At 37.0% G+C, this 22327-nt stretch overlaps 1 protein-coding gene across 5 annotated transcripts in view; it reads left to right on the top strand.

Annotated features, from left to right (window-relative positions):
• The window catches only part of LOC122551568 (cytoplasmic dynein 1 intermediate chain 2), an 87735-nt gene that overhangs the window by 35805 nt on the left and 29603 nt on the right, over positions 1-22327 (top strand). For all 5 annotated transcript variants that reach the window (XM_043693645.2, XM_043693646.2, XM_043693647.2 and 2 more), the window contains one exon: positions 18628-18711. In XM_043693645.2, coding sequence (XP_043549580.2) covers positions 18628-18711 — 84 coding nt within the window. The remainder of the gene's footprint in view (positions 1-18627; positions 18712-22327) is intronic.

Raw genomic sequence — 22327 nt, 5'->3', positions numbered from 1 at the left:
TAGTGAATTTACATCCTAAGTATTTTCCATGGGTTAATCTTAATTGGATGTTCAGAAACAAGTTTTGTATATGTATAAAAAAATAGATTGTGTTACAGTTTTAACTTGTATAGTACAGTTTATTTTACTTGTTCAGAGCCATGTTGTGCCTTTATTTGCTTAGTAATTATGTTGGATCTTGCAATTTGTCTACAGTGAAAAACAATGTTGCAGGTCCCTAGCCAAAGTGTAACTTGATTTTGAGTGAGATCAACATTATAGCGTATAGATATGGAATTTGTGGTAGATTTTTAATTTTCCTGTAATTATGTGATTAATCTTCGGAGTTGGGAATTGTTTCAACATACTACTAGAAACGCTGCATTAAACGCATTGAAAATCAACATTTGTTCATACTATGCAGTTTGACTTTCTAAAAGTTTATTTCATTTGAATTGACGTCAATATTTTTTTCAAATTAAAGAATGTGACTTTTCCATGATCCTTACTTTTAATGAATGCAAGGATGTATGATTTTGGATCCTACTGTGCGAAATTGGTAACTAATGTTTTAATCATGATTGCTACCATCTGTGATAGCCTATCAGAAGACCTAAAGTTAGTAAGGATATTTTCTTGTTCTCTAAGAACCTTCTGAGAATATCACAGTACTTCTGGATTATTAATAGCTGCAACACTAATCTTGTGATTTGGTTTAGGGGCCACAGGTTTGTTTTGAAAGTTAATTTATTGTTCACATGCACAATCAGTTTTTCCCAAACATGGCCGTTGCATTTAAGGACAAATTTTGAATCATGTAGTATAGAGGATTAGTGATCCCTACCTTCATTGCTTTGTAACTATCAGGAATTTAATATAATTGGATGCTTTGTTTTCCACTTCCAATGCTGTCAGTGTGTTTCTACAAGAAAATGGAATACTGTGGATGTTGGAAATCTGAAATTCAAATCGAAAATACTGGAAATGCTCAGCAAATTAGCATCTGTTGAGAAAGCAATACTGAATGTTTCAGGTCAATAACCTTTCATTAAAACTGGAAAAATCTATAAGTGTGACAGATTTTAAGTTGGTGAAATGGATGGTGGAGGCTATTTTGATGACTAAATCTATTTCTATCTTTAGCCTGACCTGGAAAACTACTACTCCTTTCTCTTAACTTTAAATAGTCTACATCAATCCTTCCTCAGGGCGGCACGGTGGCTCAGTGGTTAGCATTGTTGCCTCACACTGCCAGGGACCTGGGTTCAATTCCCGCCTCAAGCAACTGCCTGTGTGGTGTTTGCACATTCTCCCCATGTCGACGTGGGTTTCCTCTGGGTGCTCTGGTTTCCTCCAACAGTCCAAAGACGTGCAGGTTAGGTGTATTGGCCATGCTAAATTGCCCGTAGTGTTAGGTGGATTAGTTAGGGATAATTGTAAGGGAGTGGGTGGATGGATTGCTCCGGAGGGTTGGTGTAGACTTGTTGTGCCGGAGAGCCTGTTTCCATATTGTAGTGAATGTAATCTAATCATCATCTTGGACCATCCCAGAAATTGAGATAATCAACAAATGTTCATTATAAGCTCCCTTAATGCTCACAGCTACTTGATCTATAACTTCCTCACAACCACCTTCATGCAATATTATTCTAATTCCTTTCTCACAATTTCATTGTTTGTTGTATATGCTAATAGCAGGGTTCCAGATAGGTCCTCCTTTTTCTTCAACTCAGGGTTTTCCCAAATTAGTTGGCAAAGCCAGTGACCATGATGATGCTATTTTCTGTACGTTCACTTTCATGAATTCCCCTCCCTTTCAGAGACATAATAGGGTTCACTTTTGTCTCGCACATTCAAGTTTTCAGTTTCTGTATTCAACAGATCATCCCCCAGCCATTTCTACTACCTGCAGCAAGATAACTTCACCTTGCTCTGTATGGATTATCATACATAATCTTCCCCTGCTTTTCAGTATCCTGAAATGATTGTTCTTTCCCCTGCACTCAGTCCACTATCAATCACTCCCAACACCCCACTATCTTTCCAAGCAAAAACAGGAGGTATAACATGTGCCATATTATCTCTTTACCTTTCAAGACTGTTAAGATATGCTGTATGCAGAGTTGCTGATCACTTTGCAGGGTTTGCACTGAACCTAGGTAATTTAAGATTTTAGTTCTCCATCTGGCTCTCATGCTGACCCTTTTATCCTCACAGTACTGCAGTGTTCCATTGATGTTCAACTCAAGGTCTAGGAACAGAATCTCATCTAGCAATTGGGTACTTCACAGTTATCTCTCCTCAACAATAAGTTCAGTAATTTCAGGCTGTTATCTCTGCCCATTTTGTTTCTTATTCTTTGCAATTTGGTCATCGTCTTTTTGTTTCTTGTTTAAGCTTTCAGATGGCAGCTGTTCATCATTTTCTGAAACTTAGCTACTCCAGGCTCATTCTTATCCTCGTTGATACTATCCCCATTCTATTTAAGCCTCAACCACTACTACTACCTCCACCTCTTTTCTTACTTAATCTCTCCTGCCTGTCACATCATCACATATTTTCCCGTTTGATGTTTTTCTACCCATTCTATTTCAGCTGCTTAAAATGTATTGCAGTTTCAACCATTCCTAACTGTGATAAAAGATTATTTATCTGAAATGTTAACTTTATTTCTGTTTCCACAGATGCCACTTGCCTGTTGAGTATTTCCAGCATTTTCTGGTCCAAGAAAGTTTTGATGATGATTGATCAAGATAGTGGTCCTGAATTTGCATTGTTTTACAAGGTTTACTGGAGACGGAATGGATAAGTCAGATATATGCAGACTTTGTGAATCATCTGAATTGCCATTCCAGAAAGTTGGCACATGCTGCACCCTCATTTCTCCAACATCATGAATAGAAAATAGCCCTTGTAATATCAGGGAAGTTCTCTATTATTTTGACTTAGACCTAGCACAAATGAAGATGAATGAGTTATTGGAAGCCAATTATGTCAGCCCAAGGGCATTGGTGTATGAATTTCTTGGGGTGGTTCCCTAGACCTGCCTACCTTCAGCTTCATCAATGACCTATCTTCCAACATAAATTCAGAAGCAGGCACATTAGCTGATAAATGCACTGTGTTCCCTTTCTATTTCAATTCCTAAAGCTGTCAATGCCTGACTGCAGCAAGAGCTGGATAACCTCTGGTTTTGGTGATGAGTAGCATTTGCATCACGTAAGTGCTGATTACTGACTAGCATCTCCAAAAGGCAGCGGTCTAACCACCTTCCTTTGATATTCAAAGGTATTACCATAACCATCATTATCCAGAGGATCACTATTGATCTGAAGCTTAACTCAACCAGCCATGAAATACTGTGCTTATAAGAGCATGTCAAATGCAGAGTGGTGAGTAACTTCCCTCTGAACTCCCCAATAAATTTTGCCACCTAAAGAGCATATTAGGATTGTGATTGAACACTTCCTCGTTCCAACATCATGCAAGAATTATGACATCATCCAGGACAAAACGGTCTCTTTGGTCAACACCCCATTCACCACCACTGGTGAAATGCACATTGTGCCATGCTATCCACATGTTGCACTCCATTATCTCACCAGGGTTCCTTTGATAGGATTTGCTAAATCTACTACTAATATTGCTTTAGGCAGCAGGTACATGGTAACACTATCCCTCCAAATCCCCTGATGAGTCACACACCAACCTAATTTTGAATAATAACTGCCATTCTATTATCACTGACCCAAAACCTTAAAATTCCCATCTGGCAAGTTTGAGAGAGTGCTGGTGACTCCACTAATATCTAAATGTGAACAGATTAAAAAATATCCTTAGACCATCAGGATTGTAAGGCTATTCAGTCTGTATTTAAAATATACATTTTAATACTTAAAAAAACACATTTCATTGTATCCTGTATTTTATACTTTGGGACAAAATAGCCAGTAACCATGCTAACTTGTTATTTAAAATACACTGGTTAAAGGAGGGGGCATATCTTCAATATAATGTCCTGTTCTGTATTCCTATTTCTTGCCCTCTCTGTGTGTCCTCTTCAGCTAGTAGTGATTCTAAGGTTGATGATGATAATGGTTATGGTAATGCCATTGAATATCTAATGACAGTGGACAGACATTTTCCTGTTGGAAATGGTAGTTGTTGGCTAGCACTTACATGATGGAAATGCTACTTACTGCGTGCACTCCAATTTTCACTATCTTACAACTGCATTGATTAACTTTAATAACTGCTGTACTACCTTTTGAACTAAAGGGAACTTCTGGTCTTCAAGCTTAAATCTGTATTCTGAAAAGGAGTCATTCACTCAGCATTAATACTGTTTCTTTCTTCATAGTCACTAACAGACCTGCTAGGTTTCCCCAGCATTTTTGATTTTTATTTTGCACTTTCTATCCTTAAAATAACCTGTCCTTGATGATTGACTAATCAAAAACAGGCCTATATATAATAACTGGACAGAAACAGTTATTTGGCTCATATTAAAAGACCAAATACAAAACCATATGATAGTCACGTCTTCCCTATATTTGGAACACCTCGTTCCTAATGCAATATTTCTAAAAGTCTTCAACTCCAACTGATTTTAAATGCAGTTGACAGGCTGAGCCTGGGTTGCGCACGTTTCCCCCCCCCCACCACACATGGAAGCCATCTCTTATTGTTTCATAAAAACGAGTTTCTATAAGTTGCAGCTGAAGGGAACCCTTGCTTTTTATCCCTGTTGTCAAAAGATTGTTTCAGGAACAATACCAATTTAGCTATTTATCAATTTGGAACTTTGCAAGAGCAATGAACTTCTTTCTTATAATTTCACTTATTCTTCGACACAAACTGACCGACCTTTCGTTATCGATATTTAAAATGTCCTTCCTCGCAAGATTCTGTAAGCATTAAATTCAAATGCCATCCTTGGGGTTTTTCCCTTGCTTATATGTAAAACCTAAATCAAAGTGAAACTAGATTGGAATGACTAATAATACAGATGCACAATCCTTTATCTGAAATGCTTGGGACCAGCTGGTTTTCAGAATTCAGAATTTTTCGAATTTCAGAATAAGTGACAGTTTGATGGTGAAATTTTAAGAAATCTTGCTAGAGGAGCAGACTCACTGAGTAAAGCTGGCCTTGAGACAGAATTGAGGCCTGCCAGTGTTGGGCAATGCCCCGCCCCACGTCGTATCTGAGTGACACGCATCGAGTGAGTGTGGGTTTGGGTTAACTGTTTGCATGCCAAAAAACCTCGTTAATGAGGAAAAAAAACTTCACAAAAAAACCATCGGACTTTGGAGCTTTTCGGATTTCGGATAAAGGGTTGTCTATCTGTAGTTGTCTTACTTTTTATCTACCTAAATGAAAAGTTATCCTTGTGTTCAAAACTTAGTGTAATGTTGCAATAAGTTGGAGAACAAGACTAAACTTAAAATTGTATGAGCCTGAAACTCGGCTTTTCACATTGCATTGCTTTTTAATAATGGAATAAAGGAAAACGAGAATAAATTCTAAGCACGATTAAAACTTCAATGGTGAATTGAACTACTTATAAAATGAAAAGTGACTGTAAAGTATATTTTAAAGGAGAGGGTAAATGCTGGTCAGGTTGCTTTGAATGTAAATATTTTGATCTGACTTTGAAAGAGAAGGTTGAAAAATGTTAGGACTTGAAATGATAGTTTTATTTTATACAATGATTAAGTATAGAAATATGGAGACATAGGAAATAGGAGCAGGAGTGGGCAATTTGGCCCTTGGGCCTGCTATACCTTTCAATATAATCATGACTGATCATCCAACTCAGTACCCTGATAGAGTAATACAGCATGGAAACAGGTCATTTGGCCCAACCTAGTCCATACTGACCATGGTGCCCACTCAGCTACATTTGTCCACATTTGGTCCATATCCCTCTAAACCCTTCTCATCCGTGTACCTGTCCAAATGTTTTTAAATGTTACAATTGTAACTGCCTCAACCACTTTCTCTGGCAGCCTGTTCCATAAAAGCACCATTATCTGAATGAAGATGTTGCCCTTCAGGTCCTCTTTAAATCTTTCCCTTCTCACCTTAAACCTATGCCCTCTAGTTTTCAATTCCCCATCTCTGGGGAAAAAGACTATATGCATTCATCCTATCTACGACTCTCATGATTTTATGCACCTCAATAAGGTCACCCCTCATTCTCCTATGTTCCAAATAATAGAGTCCTATCCTGGTCAACCGTTCCCTATAACTCAAGCTCACTGAGCCTGGCAACATATTCGTAAATATTCTTTGAGCTCTTTCCAGTTTAACTATGTCTTCCCTGTAACAAGGTGACCAAAACTGTACACAATTCTCCAAACGCAACCTCATCGACGATTTATACAACTATAACATAACATCCCCACTCTTATAAATAATGCCTCGACCAGTGAAGGCCAGCATGCTAAATACCTCCTTCAACATCCTGTCTAACTGTGAAGCTGCTTTCAAAGAACTATGTAGCTGTACTCCTAGGTCCCTCTGTTCAACACTCCTCAGGACCTTACCATTTACTGTACATGACCTACCTTGAGTTAACTTTCTGAAGTGCAACATCTCACACCTATCTGTATTGAATTGCATTTGCCAGTCCTCAGCCCACTTCTCCATCTGACCAAGATCCTTCTGTAATTTTTGATAACGTTCCTCAGTATTAAGAATATGTCCTAATTTTGTATCATCTGAAAACGTACTAATCATGCCTTGTACATTCACATCCAGATCATTTATGTAAATAACAAAGATCCTTACATCGACCTCTGTGGCATACCATTAGTCACAGGCCTCCAGTTCGTGAAGTAACCTACAACTATCACCCTCTGCTTCCTACCATCGAGCCAATTTTGCATCCAATTAGCTTGTTCTGCTTGCATACCATGCAACCTAACTTTCATGACTAGCCTGCTGTGTGGAACCTTGTCAAAGGCTTTACTAAAGTTAATATGGACAACATCCACTGCTTTACCCTCATCTTTCCTCTTGGTTACCTCTTTGAAAAACTCTATAAGATATGTGAGACAAGATTTGCCGTGTGCAAATCCATGCTGACTATCCCTGATCAGACCTTGACTGATCCTGTTTGCTTTCCATATCCTTTGGTCCTTTTGCTCCAAGTACTATATCCAGCTCCTCTTTGAAAACATTCAACGTTTTGGCCTTGACCGTATTCAATGCAGAAAATTCCACTGGCTCATTACTGTGTGAAGAACTCTGTCATGATTCCTAAATCGCCTAGTCTTTAAACTTAAGCTGTGATGCTTGGTTCTGGATTCCTTGGTTTTTGGGAACATCCTTTTTATATTTACCCTATCTCGCCCTGTCAGTTTTGTAGATTTCTATGAGACTCCCCCTCATTTCACTCAACTGCATATTGTGCAGAATGTTAGCTATGTGGCAAGGAATAGAGATTGTGGTGAGAGATGATGTAAGTTAAACTTTTATTTCCTGAAATGGAGAAGGTCCCAGAATATTTGACTTTTTTTTTAAAGAATTTTATAAGTAATTAGTAGATAGTTTCTGTGAACGAGAGCCATCTAGGACAAGGGGATATAATTTTAAAACTAGCTTACAGCATGGTAAACAGCAGTGAGATCAACAGCCAGCTGATTTAATAAAGTTGTTTGAAAGAGATGTGTTGCTCAGGACACTTCTACGAATTATACAATGGGATCTTTCTTCAATGTTCATTTGAACAACATAAACTGACAGATGTGCCCTCAATTTATCTTCAAGTTTTTTCTTCTATTAGGAATTTTCACCACCATTTAAAAGGCATATTTGAATTGTAATTTATTTCTGAGTTCAGATGATTTAATGCTTCAAAAATGTGAATGATTGTGTCTTTGTATGTAGGAAGTAAAACATGAGTCAAATGCCTTGTATGCCTGGAAGGATACAAATACACCCAAGTTAACAAAACACAGCTATTTCACAGATGATTTAACTTTGATTAACCTGCTCCATAGAAACACATCATCTAGACAACTGTAACTTCACTCATATCGTTATTGCTGGGTGCAGCCTAATTTACAGCAATGCCTTTCTTTCCACCTCAACGAAATACATCACAATTTTGATGTTAAGACAGAGTAAAATCTCAGTGGTTCATTAACCTTTGTGTTCAGTGTTCATCGACAATAGTTGGTCACTTCTGCAGTAACTGCTATTTTAGTGCAGTGTCTTTATTGTATAGTCTGCTGGAGTGAAATCTATTGATGAAAAACAGACTGTGGTAAGGATGAAGCATATGGTGTTTTATTTAAAAAATTGACAATATAGTATTTTGATGCTTTGATGTCTACTCTCTTGTATCTAAATCTGTTAGGCATGTTATTATTTGTTGAATGGGAAATAATTTCCTTTACATGAAAGAAAATAAAATTTCCATGTGCTTTCCTCACAAAGCATTGGAATTATGAAGGTTCAGGTCTAAGCAATATTGGTGTTGAACTGATGGGTGTAGAACTAGCTGTTATTGACGATTAATTTAACCATATTTTTAGTGTTTGTTCCTCTATTATGATAAATGTTTCAGTTTAACTTTAATTTTCCAAGTAAGAGTCAAAAGTTTTGGAGAGTCAAAAGTTTTGAAAAGTCAAATGCGGAACTTGTTTGGGCAATGGAATCAGAGTTCTGTCAATCTTTTTCATAGATATTAAACCAAAATGATAAATGTATTTCATAAAAGGAAATAGAATTAGTTCAAAATAATCTATCTAGATACATTTCATATTTTGAATTATTGCTCATGATTACAAAAGAAAATAACCAACTTGTGAGAAGCTATTTTTAAAATGAATCAGACTGAATTTAATTTTGTTGGCAAAAGACACGAGGATCAAATTGGTGCCTGCAGTACAAAAGCATGAGCGGGCCAGTGTGGACTTGTTGGGCCGAAGGGCCTGATTCCACACTGTAAAGTAATCTAATCTAATCTAATCTAATCAATCTAAAAAAAAGGTCTGTTTTCAAGTGGGGATTTCACTGAGAGACTCAAATGGATATATTTATTCTATTAATCTAGCAATTCAAATAAAATAACCTAAATGGAAATAATATTATCAGAAATAAAACACTCTCTAAAGTAAGAATACCAAACAGTAGTTATGTGTTGCTAGTTTGTAAGTAACTTCACTGCCATTACCAGCAAGAACCTCCTGAACATTTAGGCATACAAACCAAGTTGATTTTTTGCTAGGTGAATTTCTGGATGAAATAAAACTAACTAGGCAAGGAAGAACATCTGAGCTCCTGTGTTCTAACAAGTGATCTAAATTGTGTTCTTTTAGAACTTTTTTAGAAATCAAGTTTCAAGGGAGATTTTTAATTCCCATTTCATCCCCAGCTATGCCTACATTGATTAGTATCCTGAAGATAATGTTGCTGTTTTCTTTAGAATTATCTAGTTGAGAAAGGTAAGGTATTTTTCCAATAATACAAAAGCTGGGTAAAGTTTGTATGAAGAGAAATCAAGGACAGAAGAGGCCCAAACATATTCTTTGTAAAATGTTGTGCGACTTGTCTTGAGATCAAGAGAAAACCCATGAGGAAAGTTTAGGCTCTCTTTCCCTTCTGAAACCTGACAACCTTCAAAAATATTTCCTCTTTGTGAATTATGAGAGTCTAGGGGTATGGAGCTGACTTGAAATGAAGGACATATGAATGAATGGGGAGTTAAAATTACCTGGATGTTTAACTGCTGAGGTCAGTGATATTTGGTACTTGCCTTGGTCTCTGCCAAATTCCTGCTTAGGGTTAACATTATTTCTAATATCTCTGAAAAGACCACTGTACCCTACTGTGAGTATTTCTATTTCCCAAATCAGCCAGATTCTTTCCGAGAGATGTTAACTTAGTGCTGATTTTTTGTTTTAAAGTAGAAATTCATTTTTTGGATGCTGAACTGTAACCAATCTTATTTTAGAACTGACGGTTACATGAAGCAACAGAAGATCAACATCCCTTAGATCAATTGAGGATATCAATGCAGATTTTAAAACCAAAACATCAATTCACTGTCAATTATTTCCCGAGAATTGAGCATCTAAGTACAGTCAGTTCTTCGATAACGTGATAGCTACATTCTTGTGTAAACTGCATTATTGAAAAATTGGGTTTTAGAAACAGCGCTTAAAGTGTTAGTGCTGTAATCGTGTTACAGCCAACACATATTTTAAAAGTTTGCACTGTAGAAATAGCATCCCCAATTTGTCAATCAAGTTATAGCACATTTGCATTGATGAAATGCGCGTTATACCAGAACAATCAGTTACTCGTCAGATTTCTGTAGGTAGTTTAAGTTGTAGAGCATGACTCAACTATTTTATCCTAAATTTGTAATTGTCTTTCTCAAAGCAAGTTGAGTTTATCCAAATGGCAGATGATTTTCCATATGGTGTAATTTTTCATACAGCAGTTTCCATTAAAGCTTAACATCTGTCCAAATTTTAATAGGCAATTGCGAATGTTAATCATCAAAAATTGTCAATACTCTGTTATAATGATTCCAATAATTATTTGATCCACAAAATGCTTTATTTACATTTTGTTTTTTGTAGGTTGGGTTGTTATTCAGGCAGCAATTTTCTTTGGCAGAGATCAGCATTCTTTTAATGCAGCATATTTTACTTCAGTGTTAACCGTTTTAGTCTTTTCAAATTCTGCAGCTTTATCGAATATTTTCCTGCTAAGATCAGTTTTGCTTTAATTTACATTACCATATTATTGGAAACGAAATTATATTTTTTCACTCTGAAATATCGTTGGTCAGTTCTACAAAAGTATGAAGAATTGTCAAGGTATTGTAAGATTAAGTAAGACAAACTAGTAAAACAGTACTTCATTGTATTTTTCAATAAGCAAATGCAGCTGTATTTCATTATTTAGTTTAAGATGACTTATCATTTAAAATGCAGTTATTACAGTATCAAGCTTTTGGTCCTGAGAAAATGTTCATTTCAAAATTATTTATTGTAAAGGTTTTAGATTTGATGATTGTATGTAAAACTGTCAACAAAGTGGCATGGGGGGCAAGCACACCTGCAGAGATTATTTCAATCTTGGGTGTCGCGTTTTTGGTTTTGTGCTGAACAACGTTGGACCCCTACCATGTCAGACTGCTTTCAGATTAATAGATTGTCCAGTGTATAAGTGATTTCTGTGAAAGGATGTGCATCTTCTGTGTCTCAGTGTGATTATTTTTGAAAAAAAGCTTTCATTTTTTTAAGTAGCACAAAAGCTATAATTGGCATGCTTTGTAAGGAAGTGTCAGTGTGTGAGAGATCGGAATCACTGTGAATTCTTTTTAAGCATTTCTTCCCCTCTGCACCACCGCCTCCTCAGTGGGGTCATGCAGATCACTAGCTTCTCCTGAAATGGCCATTTTCTCTGGCAGGTGCATTATACCCTGTGTTTTCAGATTGTTTTTCCATTCTGAATGGATGGCAGGTTGATTGCTCTGGCTGCATTCTTAGAGAAAGGGCTGACAAATGCAGCAGAGCTTGCTCAAAAGACAGTGATTACTGTTTTCCTTTGCAGCTGATTGAAGCCCTTGAAAGGAAAGATTTTAACTTCCCCATTTGGTTGAAAGTATGAGCATATCTGCAGGATATTGAAATTGTTCATGTTATTAACCCATTTCTGTAAACTTGTCAGAATTGGAGGCAGATTCAATTTCCATCTACCGTTAAATTTGCACATACGATTATCATTTCGATAAAGCACAAGTTAACATCATAGTGTGCATTTCACTGTTATTTTTCTCAGCTCTATTACTTGCAGGCTTAATTATGTTTTATTGTCTGCCTAAATGTGTTTGTTGTGAAGGATATGAAAATGTGGCGATTAGTGTGGCTTGGCAGCTGTTATGGCCTACAAGATGTATTTTATTCAGTTTTCAGCCTGAATGCTTGCCTTTAACTCCCCTGGTGGGCCAGTAATTACACAGTCTTGCTGTCAGAGGAGATGTGATTGGAGGCAGTCAGGCAGAAAACTTTGTGCCATCCCAATGCCACCTTGTAGTGAAGAACACAATCCCAGCAGTACCATCTGTTCTTTGTTGTCTAGTCATCTGGCTGGGCTGCTGAGACCTGATCTAGGCAGCTGCTTCCCATCATCTGACCAGCCTATCTTATGTGATAGAACAGCTTACACCACTCAACTTGTACTCTGGTTTCTCAAAGTAAAGGAAAGTTTCCTGCTGGTCCTTTTGTTTTTGATAGATGACCTGACAAAAGATGACCTTTTACCACACAATCTCAGGTTTAGAATGAAACAGCAATGCAGAATTAACTATATTTTAAAAACACATGCCTAAAATATGCAGATTTTCAAATTGAAGCCACATAATAGCTTGGTGTAGGGAAAGTATAAGTTTTGAAACTAGTTTTGCTAGTAGCCTAGATATAATGTGACTCCAGGGCATGAGTTACTTTTTCTTCACTCTACTAAGTAAGTCCTCGGCAAGAATGCACTAAAACTTAACATGTAAACTTTAATGATACCGGTCAATCCCAGAATCTGTCTCTAAGAATAACAAGATTATTAATTTAATTTTACCTCTAAATTGCACACTATTCAGTTGAATATATAACATCATAACATCACTGTTTCTTGACTGTATTGAAACCCTAGAATTTTGTACCAAATGTATTTAAGTGTCATCAGTACAAAAACTTACAGCAGTTTGCCGAAAAGGAACATTGCCACTTTGCAGCTGAAGATGGGCAATAAATAAGCTTTTATTGCATCATACCCCATTCTGAGGGCAATTTATGAAAAAAAACCCAGAAAGAATTCTTTCCTTATGTCCAGTTTACCAGGTCAGTAGTGTAAACTTTGAATCCCATATTTAGTTGCATGCTCAGGGGCCTTGAGAGCTGGATTTTCCTAAATGCTAAAAGGTTTGGGCTGGATATCCTGTTTACCAAGCTGGGGATTCCTGACAGCAAATAGGAGTGTAGAAAATTTTGGTAGAAAGTCCAGATGATTCTGTAGAACTGGAAGAGGTGGAATAATAGTAAAATGATAGCAGGGTTCCAAAGGTTGAACCAGCATGTTGAATGGAAACCTTTGACAAGACCACATTTTTTTCAGACGTTAAGCAATAATTGTGGCAGAATATGATGTAAATAGAAACTTAGACCTACTGTATATTGTAGTCCCAGGAAGTGGCAACAGTAGGATAAATTCTAAACCCTTTGGAATTATTGGATTTTTTTCCTTTTTGTTCATTATATGAACTGGTTTATTTTTCCGACATCAAACTATGCAAGTTTGAGAATGAAAGAGGACATTCTATTGAGAAGTTGGTATAGATTTTGTATTTATTTCTTTTTTCACTATTTAGTTTACAACAATTAGTTTAAAACAATAAAAGTAATTTCTCAACCTCATTTCCTCTCAGTTGCAATTTGCACTACCACCCAGTCCTATACTGGGTTGAAGCCAAGTTGGACAATACTTGAGCACTCATAATTGTGATCACTAAAGTGGTTGAACAAGGAAGGATATCCTAATCGAAGATTTCCATACTAATGATAAAATAGCTATTTTTCTGAAACAACAACTGAATTCTTTCCTGGAACACTGTTGTTTATACAGTTGATTTTGATATAACATGATTGTTCCGTTCTCATATGATCTCATGTTATAAGAAAATCATGCAATGGCCACGCCATTTAAACTACTGGGGCCGAACTATGTTATAACCATTATAGATAAGGAAAGTTCATATTCTACAAATAATAGTCTAAATTCTTCAATCGCATCAGAGCTAATTTGTGTTGAAGAAACACCTGTTATAGCAGAAGCGACTGTATATAAAGGATTAAGAACTGTCCTTAGACTTTTCTTTCCTTTGTGTTCGACTTGTCTAGAATTATATAATCATTTAGGCCAGTCAGTGTATCAGATTTGGGTCATGTGGCAAAATCATATGCCAATGTTTGGCAAATAACCAGAGGTGCTAGCGTTGCTATTTGTTGGTAGTCTTACCTGGATCAGAAGGTTGTATGTTCAAACCTCATTGCATGACCTGAGCATGTAATCTACCTTAATACCTTGATGTGATATTTGGATGTGTTTTTCATATGAGATGTTAAGCTCAGGCTCCATCTGCCTGGTGATGTGGATGTAAACAATTACATATCACTTTCAAATAAAAGAAATGGAATTCTTGAGAATCTGAACGGGGCTACTTAATTATAAATTCCTTTCTTGCTTATGTTAGACAGTGGTGCTCAAAATATGCTTGTGTTTATGCAGCACCAGTTTGTAAACTTTGTCAATTCGTAAGAATTTCATAATTATCAGTAGCCTTGATTTTAGAATTCGCTCTTCTAATGTTATGCTTGTGAATTGTAATAGAATTATAGCAGTGGTCCTTATCTGTGCAAAATATTCTCACTTTGTGCCATTTTTTGTTGATATGTATATCTTTTAATTATTGGCCCAACATTTTAACTTGCACAGAAACCATATATGGCTTTATATATTCCTGAGAAATGGAAGTCATCAGTTACAAGAATGGAGTTGTTTTCCAATAGCTGTCGGTAGAAGTGACTTCTTGTATATTTAATGTTATCACATCTCTCAAGGTCCTGAGAAGAACAGTATTAGGCTGAATGATTTATTTGTAATCAGGATCTATAAGAAGTCAAACTATTACACAGTTAATTTGTTGATTTTGCTTCTAAGTGAAATGTAACTGAAAAGAAATCTTTTTCTTTTTTATTCGTAATGCGATGCAGGCGTTGTTAGCTAGACCAGTATTTATTGCTCATTCCCAGTTGTCTTAAATGGCAGTTTAGATTAAACCACATTGCTATTGGTCTGAAGTCAGATGTAGACCAGACCAGGTAAAGCTAGCAGATTTCTCTCCCTAATGACATTAATTAAACAGATGGATTTTGCCTACAATCAACATTAGTTTTTGTAATCTTAGCTAACCCTCTTCACTTTCCACTATACCACCAATTTTGGTGTCATCATTAAACTTACTAACCATGCTTCCTATATATTCATCTAAATCATGACAGACAAAAGTGGACTCAATATTGATCCCTGTGGAACACTGCTGGTCGCAGTTCTCCAGTCTGAGAAATAACCCTCCACTGCCACTGTGTCTCCTACCACAAAGTCAATTTTGTGTCCAATTGCAAGTTTACCCTGAGTTCCATTTGTTCTAGCTTTACTAATTAGTCTGCTTTGTGGAACCTTGTCAAAGGCTTTACTAAAGTCTAAGTAAATAATGTCTACCGCTCTCCCCTCATTAATCTTTTTGGTAACTTTGTTAAAAAATACTCCTTTGAGTTAGTGAGACTTAATTTTCCTCGCACAAAACTATGCTGATTGTCCTTAATAAATCCTTGCTGCTCCCAATGCATGTAAGTTCTATTTTTCAGAATCATCTCCAACAACTTACCCACCACCGACGTCAGAGTTACAGATCTGTATTTCCAGGCATCTCCTTACAGCCTTTCTTAAACAATGGCACAACATTAGCCACCCTCCAATCCTCTGGTACCTTACCTTCTGTATAGATGATACAAATAATCTGCTCAGGACCCCACAATTTTCTCCCTAATTCCTAAAATGTCCTGGGATTCATTTGATCAGGCCATGGATATTTATATGCCTTTATGTTCTCTAAGACCTCCAGCACATCCTCATCTGTCATGTTTACTGTTTTCAAAACTTCAATATTTTATCTCCAAGTTCTCTAGCCTCTATTTCTTTCTCATCAGAAAAAAACTGAAGTGAAATATCAGTTTATTTTCTGTCCTACCTCCTAAGGTTCAACACAAAAATGATCTTGTTGATCTTTGAGGAGTCCTAATTTCTTGTCAAATTGTTCTCTTGCTCTTAATGTATTTGTAATCATTTTGAATTATTTTTAACCTTATCTGTCAAGGCTATTTCATCCTGTCTTTGCCTTCTTGATTTCCTTCGTAAGAATGCCCCTACACTCTTTATACTCTTCAAGTGGTTCAGTTGATCCCAGTTGCCTATATCTATAACATGGTTCTTTGTTATTCTTGATTAGAACCTCAATATCTTTGTTCATCTATTGTTCCCTAATCTTACCAGCCTTACCTTTCACTTTGACAGGAACATAATGTCCCTGAACTTACATTATCACACTTTTGAAGACCTCCCACTTGCCAGTCATCTCTTTACCTGCAAAGAGTTTACTCCAATCAATTTTTTGAAGTTCTCATTTCATAATTCTAACATTTGCCTTATTCCAGTTAATAACTCTTATGCCATATTTCTTTCTTAACATCCTTCTGACTATTGAAGGGGCCTATAGTACAATCCCATCAAGGTGATCATGCCTTTATTATTTCTAATTTCAGCCCGTGCATATTCACTAAATGATCCTGCAGAAGTATCTCCTTAATGAAAATGCAATGCCTCCCCCCACCCCCCGGGCCACCACCACCTTCTTTCTATCCTACCTTTAACATCTAAAACCTGGAACATTGAGCTGCCAGTCCTGATCTTGGCTCAGCCAAGTTTTGGTTATGGCTACAACATTCCATTCCCATGTTTCCATACATGCCCTGAGTTCATCAGCCTTACCTGGAAGACCTCCTTCATTGAAATAAATGCATTTTAATTCTTCAGTTACATCATTGTCTGACTTGCTCTTGTCTGTTTTTCCTTAATTAAATTGCTCTTTTCTGATTCAGAACCATCCTCATCTCTCTTTCTATTTTCACTCTTACTTAGGAAGATATCCCAGTGATCCAAGAAACTGATTCCCTGCATATTGTGCCATCTCTTCAGCCATTGATTTATCTCTCCTGTACTTTTATCCCTTTATTTTGGCCCCAAAAGTAAACCAAAGATTACACTTTTGATGTTTTTTTTAACCTTCCTCAGAACAATGGCCTGGAGTTCTGGATTGCAAGTCCAATGATATTGCCATTACATCGCCACCTCTCCCTAAATTTGAATACTCCAAATAATTCAATTGATTAACTCAATAGATTTATTGATGTATGACAATCTCGTATTTTACTAAACAGAAGACAATTGGAACTATAGGATTCTTGAACTTTATTATTTTTTAACTTTGGAAAATGAGCCATAACATTTATAAGAGTTCATCTCATCCGATTTATATGTTGAAGTATTATCAAAAAGGCATTTTGTGATTGCTGTTCAATGTCAGTACTGAATTGATCAGAAAAACAATGATGTTTTGAGACATTATTATAGGTCTACAATGAAAGTTGTCTCGTATCTTTAAGCTGACTAACTTAGTGTTCAATATCTTATTTCACTGAATAATCAGAATTCCCTCACCAGAATTAAACTGAACCAGCTATATAAGTACAGTGGTTACAACAGCAGATGAGGGCTTGGAATCTTGGAGTGAGTAACTTACCTCCTGACTCCTCAAAGCCCATCCACCATTTATATTGTACAACTCAAAACTGCATTGGAATGCTTCTCACTTGCCTGGATGAGTGCAGCTCCAACACTCAAGAAACTTTACACCATCCAAGACAAAGTAGCCCTTTTTATCGATACACATCCACTCCCTTCATCACTGAATCTCACTAACCACACTATGTGTGATCTACAGGATGCATTACAAAACTGCTCAGAAAAGACTCTGCAAACCCATTATCAGTTCAGTCTTGAAGGACAAATGCGGAGGTGCTGGTGTTGGACTTGGGTGAGACAAAGGCAGCAGATATGTGAGAACACAGTCACCTCCATATTCTCCTTTAAGCCACTCACCATCCTTACTTGGAAATATATTGCAGTTCCTTCAGTGTCATTGGGTGACCTGGATCCTGGATCAAGTAGATCCTGGAGCACCCTTCTTAATGGCATTGTGGGTCAACTTACACCAACAGCAGTGCTTTAAAAAGGCAGCTGACCACCAACTTCTCATGGGTAACTAGGGATTGGCATAATGCTGACCCAGCCAGTGACACCCTTGTCCCAAGAGTGAATTTAAAGAAAACAAATTGGAATGATTTATATTAGTCTTAGGTAATTATGCTGCTTTAGTAATGAATTTAGTAAAATTGAATCTCTGCTCAGAATTTCAAGGTATGAGCCATAAAAATTGAAAAGTTAATATGGTTGAAAACTGAATGGTTTTTCTGTACTGTATTTTTAAAAGGAAAGGAATTTAAATATTATTTGGTGTGAATATCATGTGGAATCGCTAAGTGTATTGTGAAATTTAGTTTTCCTGGTAAGAGTCCTATGGTGTTATGGCTGTAAGCACGGAGCAAAGTAAAAAGCAGTTAAATGTCAGTACCTCTGACAATAGTAATGTCAAGAAATGATTGTCATGCCATTTTCAAGATAGAAGCCATTAGTTATTTCTTTATTGCCCTGACATTGATGGCCTGAAGATTACAAGTAGCAACTCAGACAGCTATGAAATAATTTACTTTTTTCATCATCTTTGGTAATGAATAACGTTTCTTTAGATAATTAAAGTCAATATGTTAATAGCTTTTGAAAGGGAACATTTGTTGCAGATACTTCAGAATGAAAATGTTGTGCTTAAATGTAAGGTGTTCCAAGGTATCTATAAGGTTGCAACACTAAATTTTCTAAACTGTTATTTTGCAGCTGAAGAGGAAGAGGAAGATATTGTTCCTAAGCAAGTAATTGAACCGGAACCAGAACAAATACAAAAAGAAGAAGTTAAAGAAGGTATTTTGTAGTGAAAATTTGTTCTGAAGAGCTTAACAACATAACCTGATTGTAGTAGTATACTTTGCATATGCAGTTCTGTGATTTGGTGTCAACGGTGATCATTTTACACCAAGACAACCACTTGACTATCAAGTTTGTTATTGTTGAAGCAAAACTATTAAAACAATTTAAATTTATACAGTTCCTTTAATATAACAAGATATTCCAAATCATTTTGGATTGGGAACAAAGCCACGTTAGAGGTGTTAGGTCAGATGACCTAAATCTTGGATAAGGAGTGTCTTAAAGGTTTAAAGTGAAGCGTTGAAGCAAAGAGGTGCACAGCGCGAATTTCAGAGCATGTTATCTATGTAACTGAGGGGGCAGCAATAATTGAGATTGTTTAAGAGACCAGAATATAAGAAGCAGTATATCTCAGAGCAGACTCGATGGGCTAAACGGCCTACTTCTCTTGCATCTTCTGGTTTTGAGAGATTGGAAAAGATAACAGAGAAAGGGAGGAGCAAGGCAACAAAAGGGTTTGAAAAAAAGATGAAAATGTTAAAGTTAAGGTGTTGCTTGAGAAAGAACCATTGTTGGTCAGTGGCACAGGGTTAATAGGGGAACAGGACTTGGTGTAAGTTGAGTCATAATCAGGAGCTTTATGGACGATCTCAAATCTGCAGTGAATGGAGCATGAGAGATCAGCCAGGAATGTGTTGGAAAAATAGAGCATAGTAGTAAAAAACTCAACAGCAGATGAGTTGAAATGGGTGAAATTGGATAACTTTACAGAAATGGAAATGCACAATATTAGCGATGGCACGAACATTAATTCAGAAGCTCATCTTTGGATCAAATATGACAACGTTTTTGTGAACAAACTGGCTTGGTCTCAAGAGTGGCCTCAGGGCGATGGGTGGAGTTGATGCCCAAGGTTGGAGATTGGATTGGGGATAAAAAGCATTGAATTGAATTTATTGTCACATGTACCGAGGCACAGTGAATAGCCTTGTCTTGCGAGCAATACAGGCAGATCACAGAGTTAAGTATCATTGATAAGTAAATAATAGGTAAACAGCAGCAAAAACAAAAACACAGGTGCAGGCGAATGTTAAGAGTTTGTGAGTCCATTCAGTATTCTAACAATAGTAGGGTAGAAAACTGGTGCATGTTCAGGTTTCTGTACCTCCTCCCCGATGGTAGAGGTTGTAGAAGAACGTTGCCAAGGTGGGATGGATTTTTGAGAATGCTGGTGGCTTTTCCTTGCCAGCGGGCTTGGTAGGTGGTGTCATCAGCGAACTCCAGTTGCAGAGAGTGGGGCTTAGTCTGAGAGTACCAAGATTAGTAATCAGTCTCCAGTCTTTCCCAATATTTAATTGGAAAAAAGTTCTCCTCATCCACTACTGACCTCTGATAAGCAGGTTAATAATTTTGCAGCTGTGCAAGAGTCAAAAGACGTGATTGTGTGGTGTAACTAGGTGTTGTCAGCATAAAAGGGAAAACTAATGCTGTGTATTCGGTGATGTCACGGAAGGGAAATACGATGGGGACTGAGGATTGATCCTTGGAAATTTAATTTGAAGTCATAAATACATCTAAGTGTCTTATATTACCATTCTGTATATAATATAAATTATACAAAATTGCACAGATCTGTTACTGTGTGGTTTAATTGTTTACATTCACTTCAATATCCTCAGCTTTTCTTTGAGGTCAAACTGACTTCAAGGTGAGTTACCTCTCATTGGAAATTTGGAACCAAGAGAACACACTGATAATTTTACTCCAGGCACTATTGAGGAGCAAAGAGGGTGGCACATTGGCTCACTGGTTAGCACTGCTGCCTCAGTGTCAGGAACCCAGGTTTGATTCCAGTCTCTGGCAACTGTTTGTATGGAGTTTGCATATTCTCCCCATGTCTGCGTGCTTTCCTCCGGGTGCTCTAGTTTCCTCCCACAGTCCAAAGATGTGCGGTTTGGGTGGATTGACCATGCTAAAATTGCCCATTGTATCCAGGGATATGCAGGTTAGGTGGGTTTGCCATGGTAAATGCAGGGTTACAGGAATAGGGTAGAGGGAGAGATCTGGGAGGAATTCTTTTCAGAGGATCAATGTCGATTCGATGGGCCGAATGTCTACAATATAAATCTTCCAACTTTGCTCCAGTGCACTGTGAAGGTTTATTGCAATAGAGAGGTTGTATCCAACTGGCTGTTTTTCCTAGCCTGACTCTTGGCTCTCTGGGCTTAATTAAACCAGATACATTCCTTTATAGAGAATGTAAAGGACCCAGATGGAACAGATAGGAAGAAAGATGTATTATCGTGAAGAGAGAAGTCAGTGATCAGAGTATTAAGCTTTAATGTAATTGAGGAAAGCATGCAAGGGGAATTGAGAGTAAATACATTTCATTCGGAGTGGTTTAGGGTCTAGATCTCACTGACTGAATGAGTGGGAGAGGCAGAAACCCTATGCACATTTAAAAAAATAATAGTGCTTTGGACCAAGAGTTTGAACATAAGATTAGGCTGGATGGCTAGTAATGGCTAGTCAAGAGATAAACAATTGATTATGTCACAAGGAGGCCATTGGCTCTTCATGTTTATGTTGATTCTTTACAAGAGCAATTCTTTCAGTACCACCCTAACTCTGTCACCCTGAAATTGTTCACTTTTCTGATTTTTATCAACTTTATTGTTGAAAGCCATAATTGAATTTGCCTCCACCATACTTTTATGTAGAACATTAGACTCTCTAAACACTTGGTGAAATGGAAGATCATCCTCGAATCACCATTGCTTCTTTTGCCTGTCATCTTAAGTTGGTATCCTTTGGTCCACAACTTTGTGAACAGTGTCTTTAAATACTCGGAGGTTTTGGAGATTTAAAAAAATCTCTATCAAATCTCCTCTCAATTATCTCTTTTTTTTTTAAGGAGAAAACTTGCTCTTCTTCAATCTGTTCATGTAATTGAAGTTCCTTATTCCTGGAACCTTGCTTGTAAACCTTTTTAGCACCCTCTCCAAAACATCCAGTTAAAACATGGTGTCTATAATTAGATACACTGCCTGTTTGTAACGAATCAGTATTTCATAACATTTTGTCATAACCTCCTTACCTTTGGATCCTATGCATCCCTTTATACAAATTTGTGACCCCATCTATCTTTTCAACAGTTTCTCAACCTGCCCTGCCACTTCAAACAATTCTGCACATTAACTTCCAGGCATCTTTGTTTCTGCAACCCTTTTACAATTGCATTCTTTAGATTATGTTGCCTGTCCTCATTCTTTATTTGTCAGCAATTTTTTCCTGCAATTACTCCGCCCTGTACCATATATAACATACATACACACTTCTGTATGTGCATACATCTAGAATACAGAATTCTAAGTGTGGTCTGTCTCACTGAATTTATATGCATTATATAATTTTGGAGACTTTCAATCTAGTGTGCTTTAATGTCAACTGTAATAAATTGTGCTTGCTGTTCTGTAGGCAATTATTTGTGCCTATATACATTGTTATCATTTTCGCATTTTGCATATTTCCAAGTATATGAAATAAGAACAGGAGTAGGCCATTGACACCCTACAACCTGCTGTTGTATTTAATGAAATGATACGTGATA

Source organism: Chiloscyllium plagiosum, unplaced genomic scaffold (assembly GCF_037043375.1).
Source record: "Chiloscyllium plagiosum isolate Xiang-an unplaced genomic scaffold, Cpla_swu_hap1 HiC_scaffold_7, whole genome shotgun sequence".
NCBI classification, from domain to species: domain Eukaryota; kingdom Metazoa; phylum Chordata; class Chondrichthyes; order Orectolobiformes; family Hemiscylliidae; genus Chiloscyllium; species Chiloscyllium plagiosum.
The sequence above is the reverse complement of the archived record's forward strand: the minus strand, read 5'-3'. Positions and strand labels throughout refer to the sequence as shown.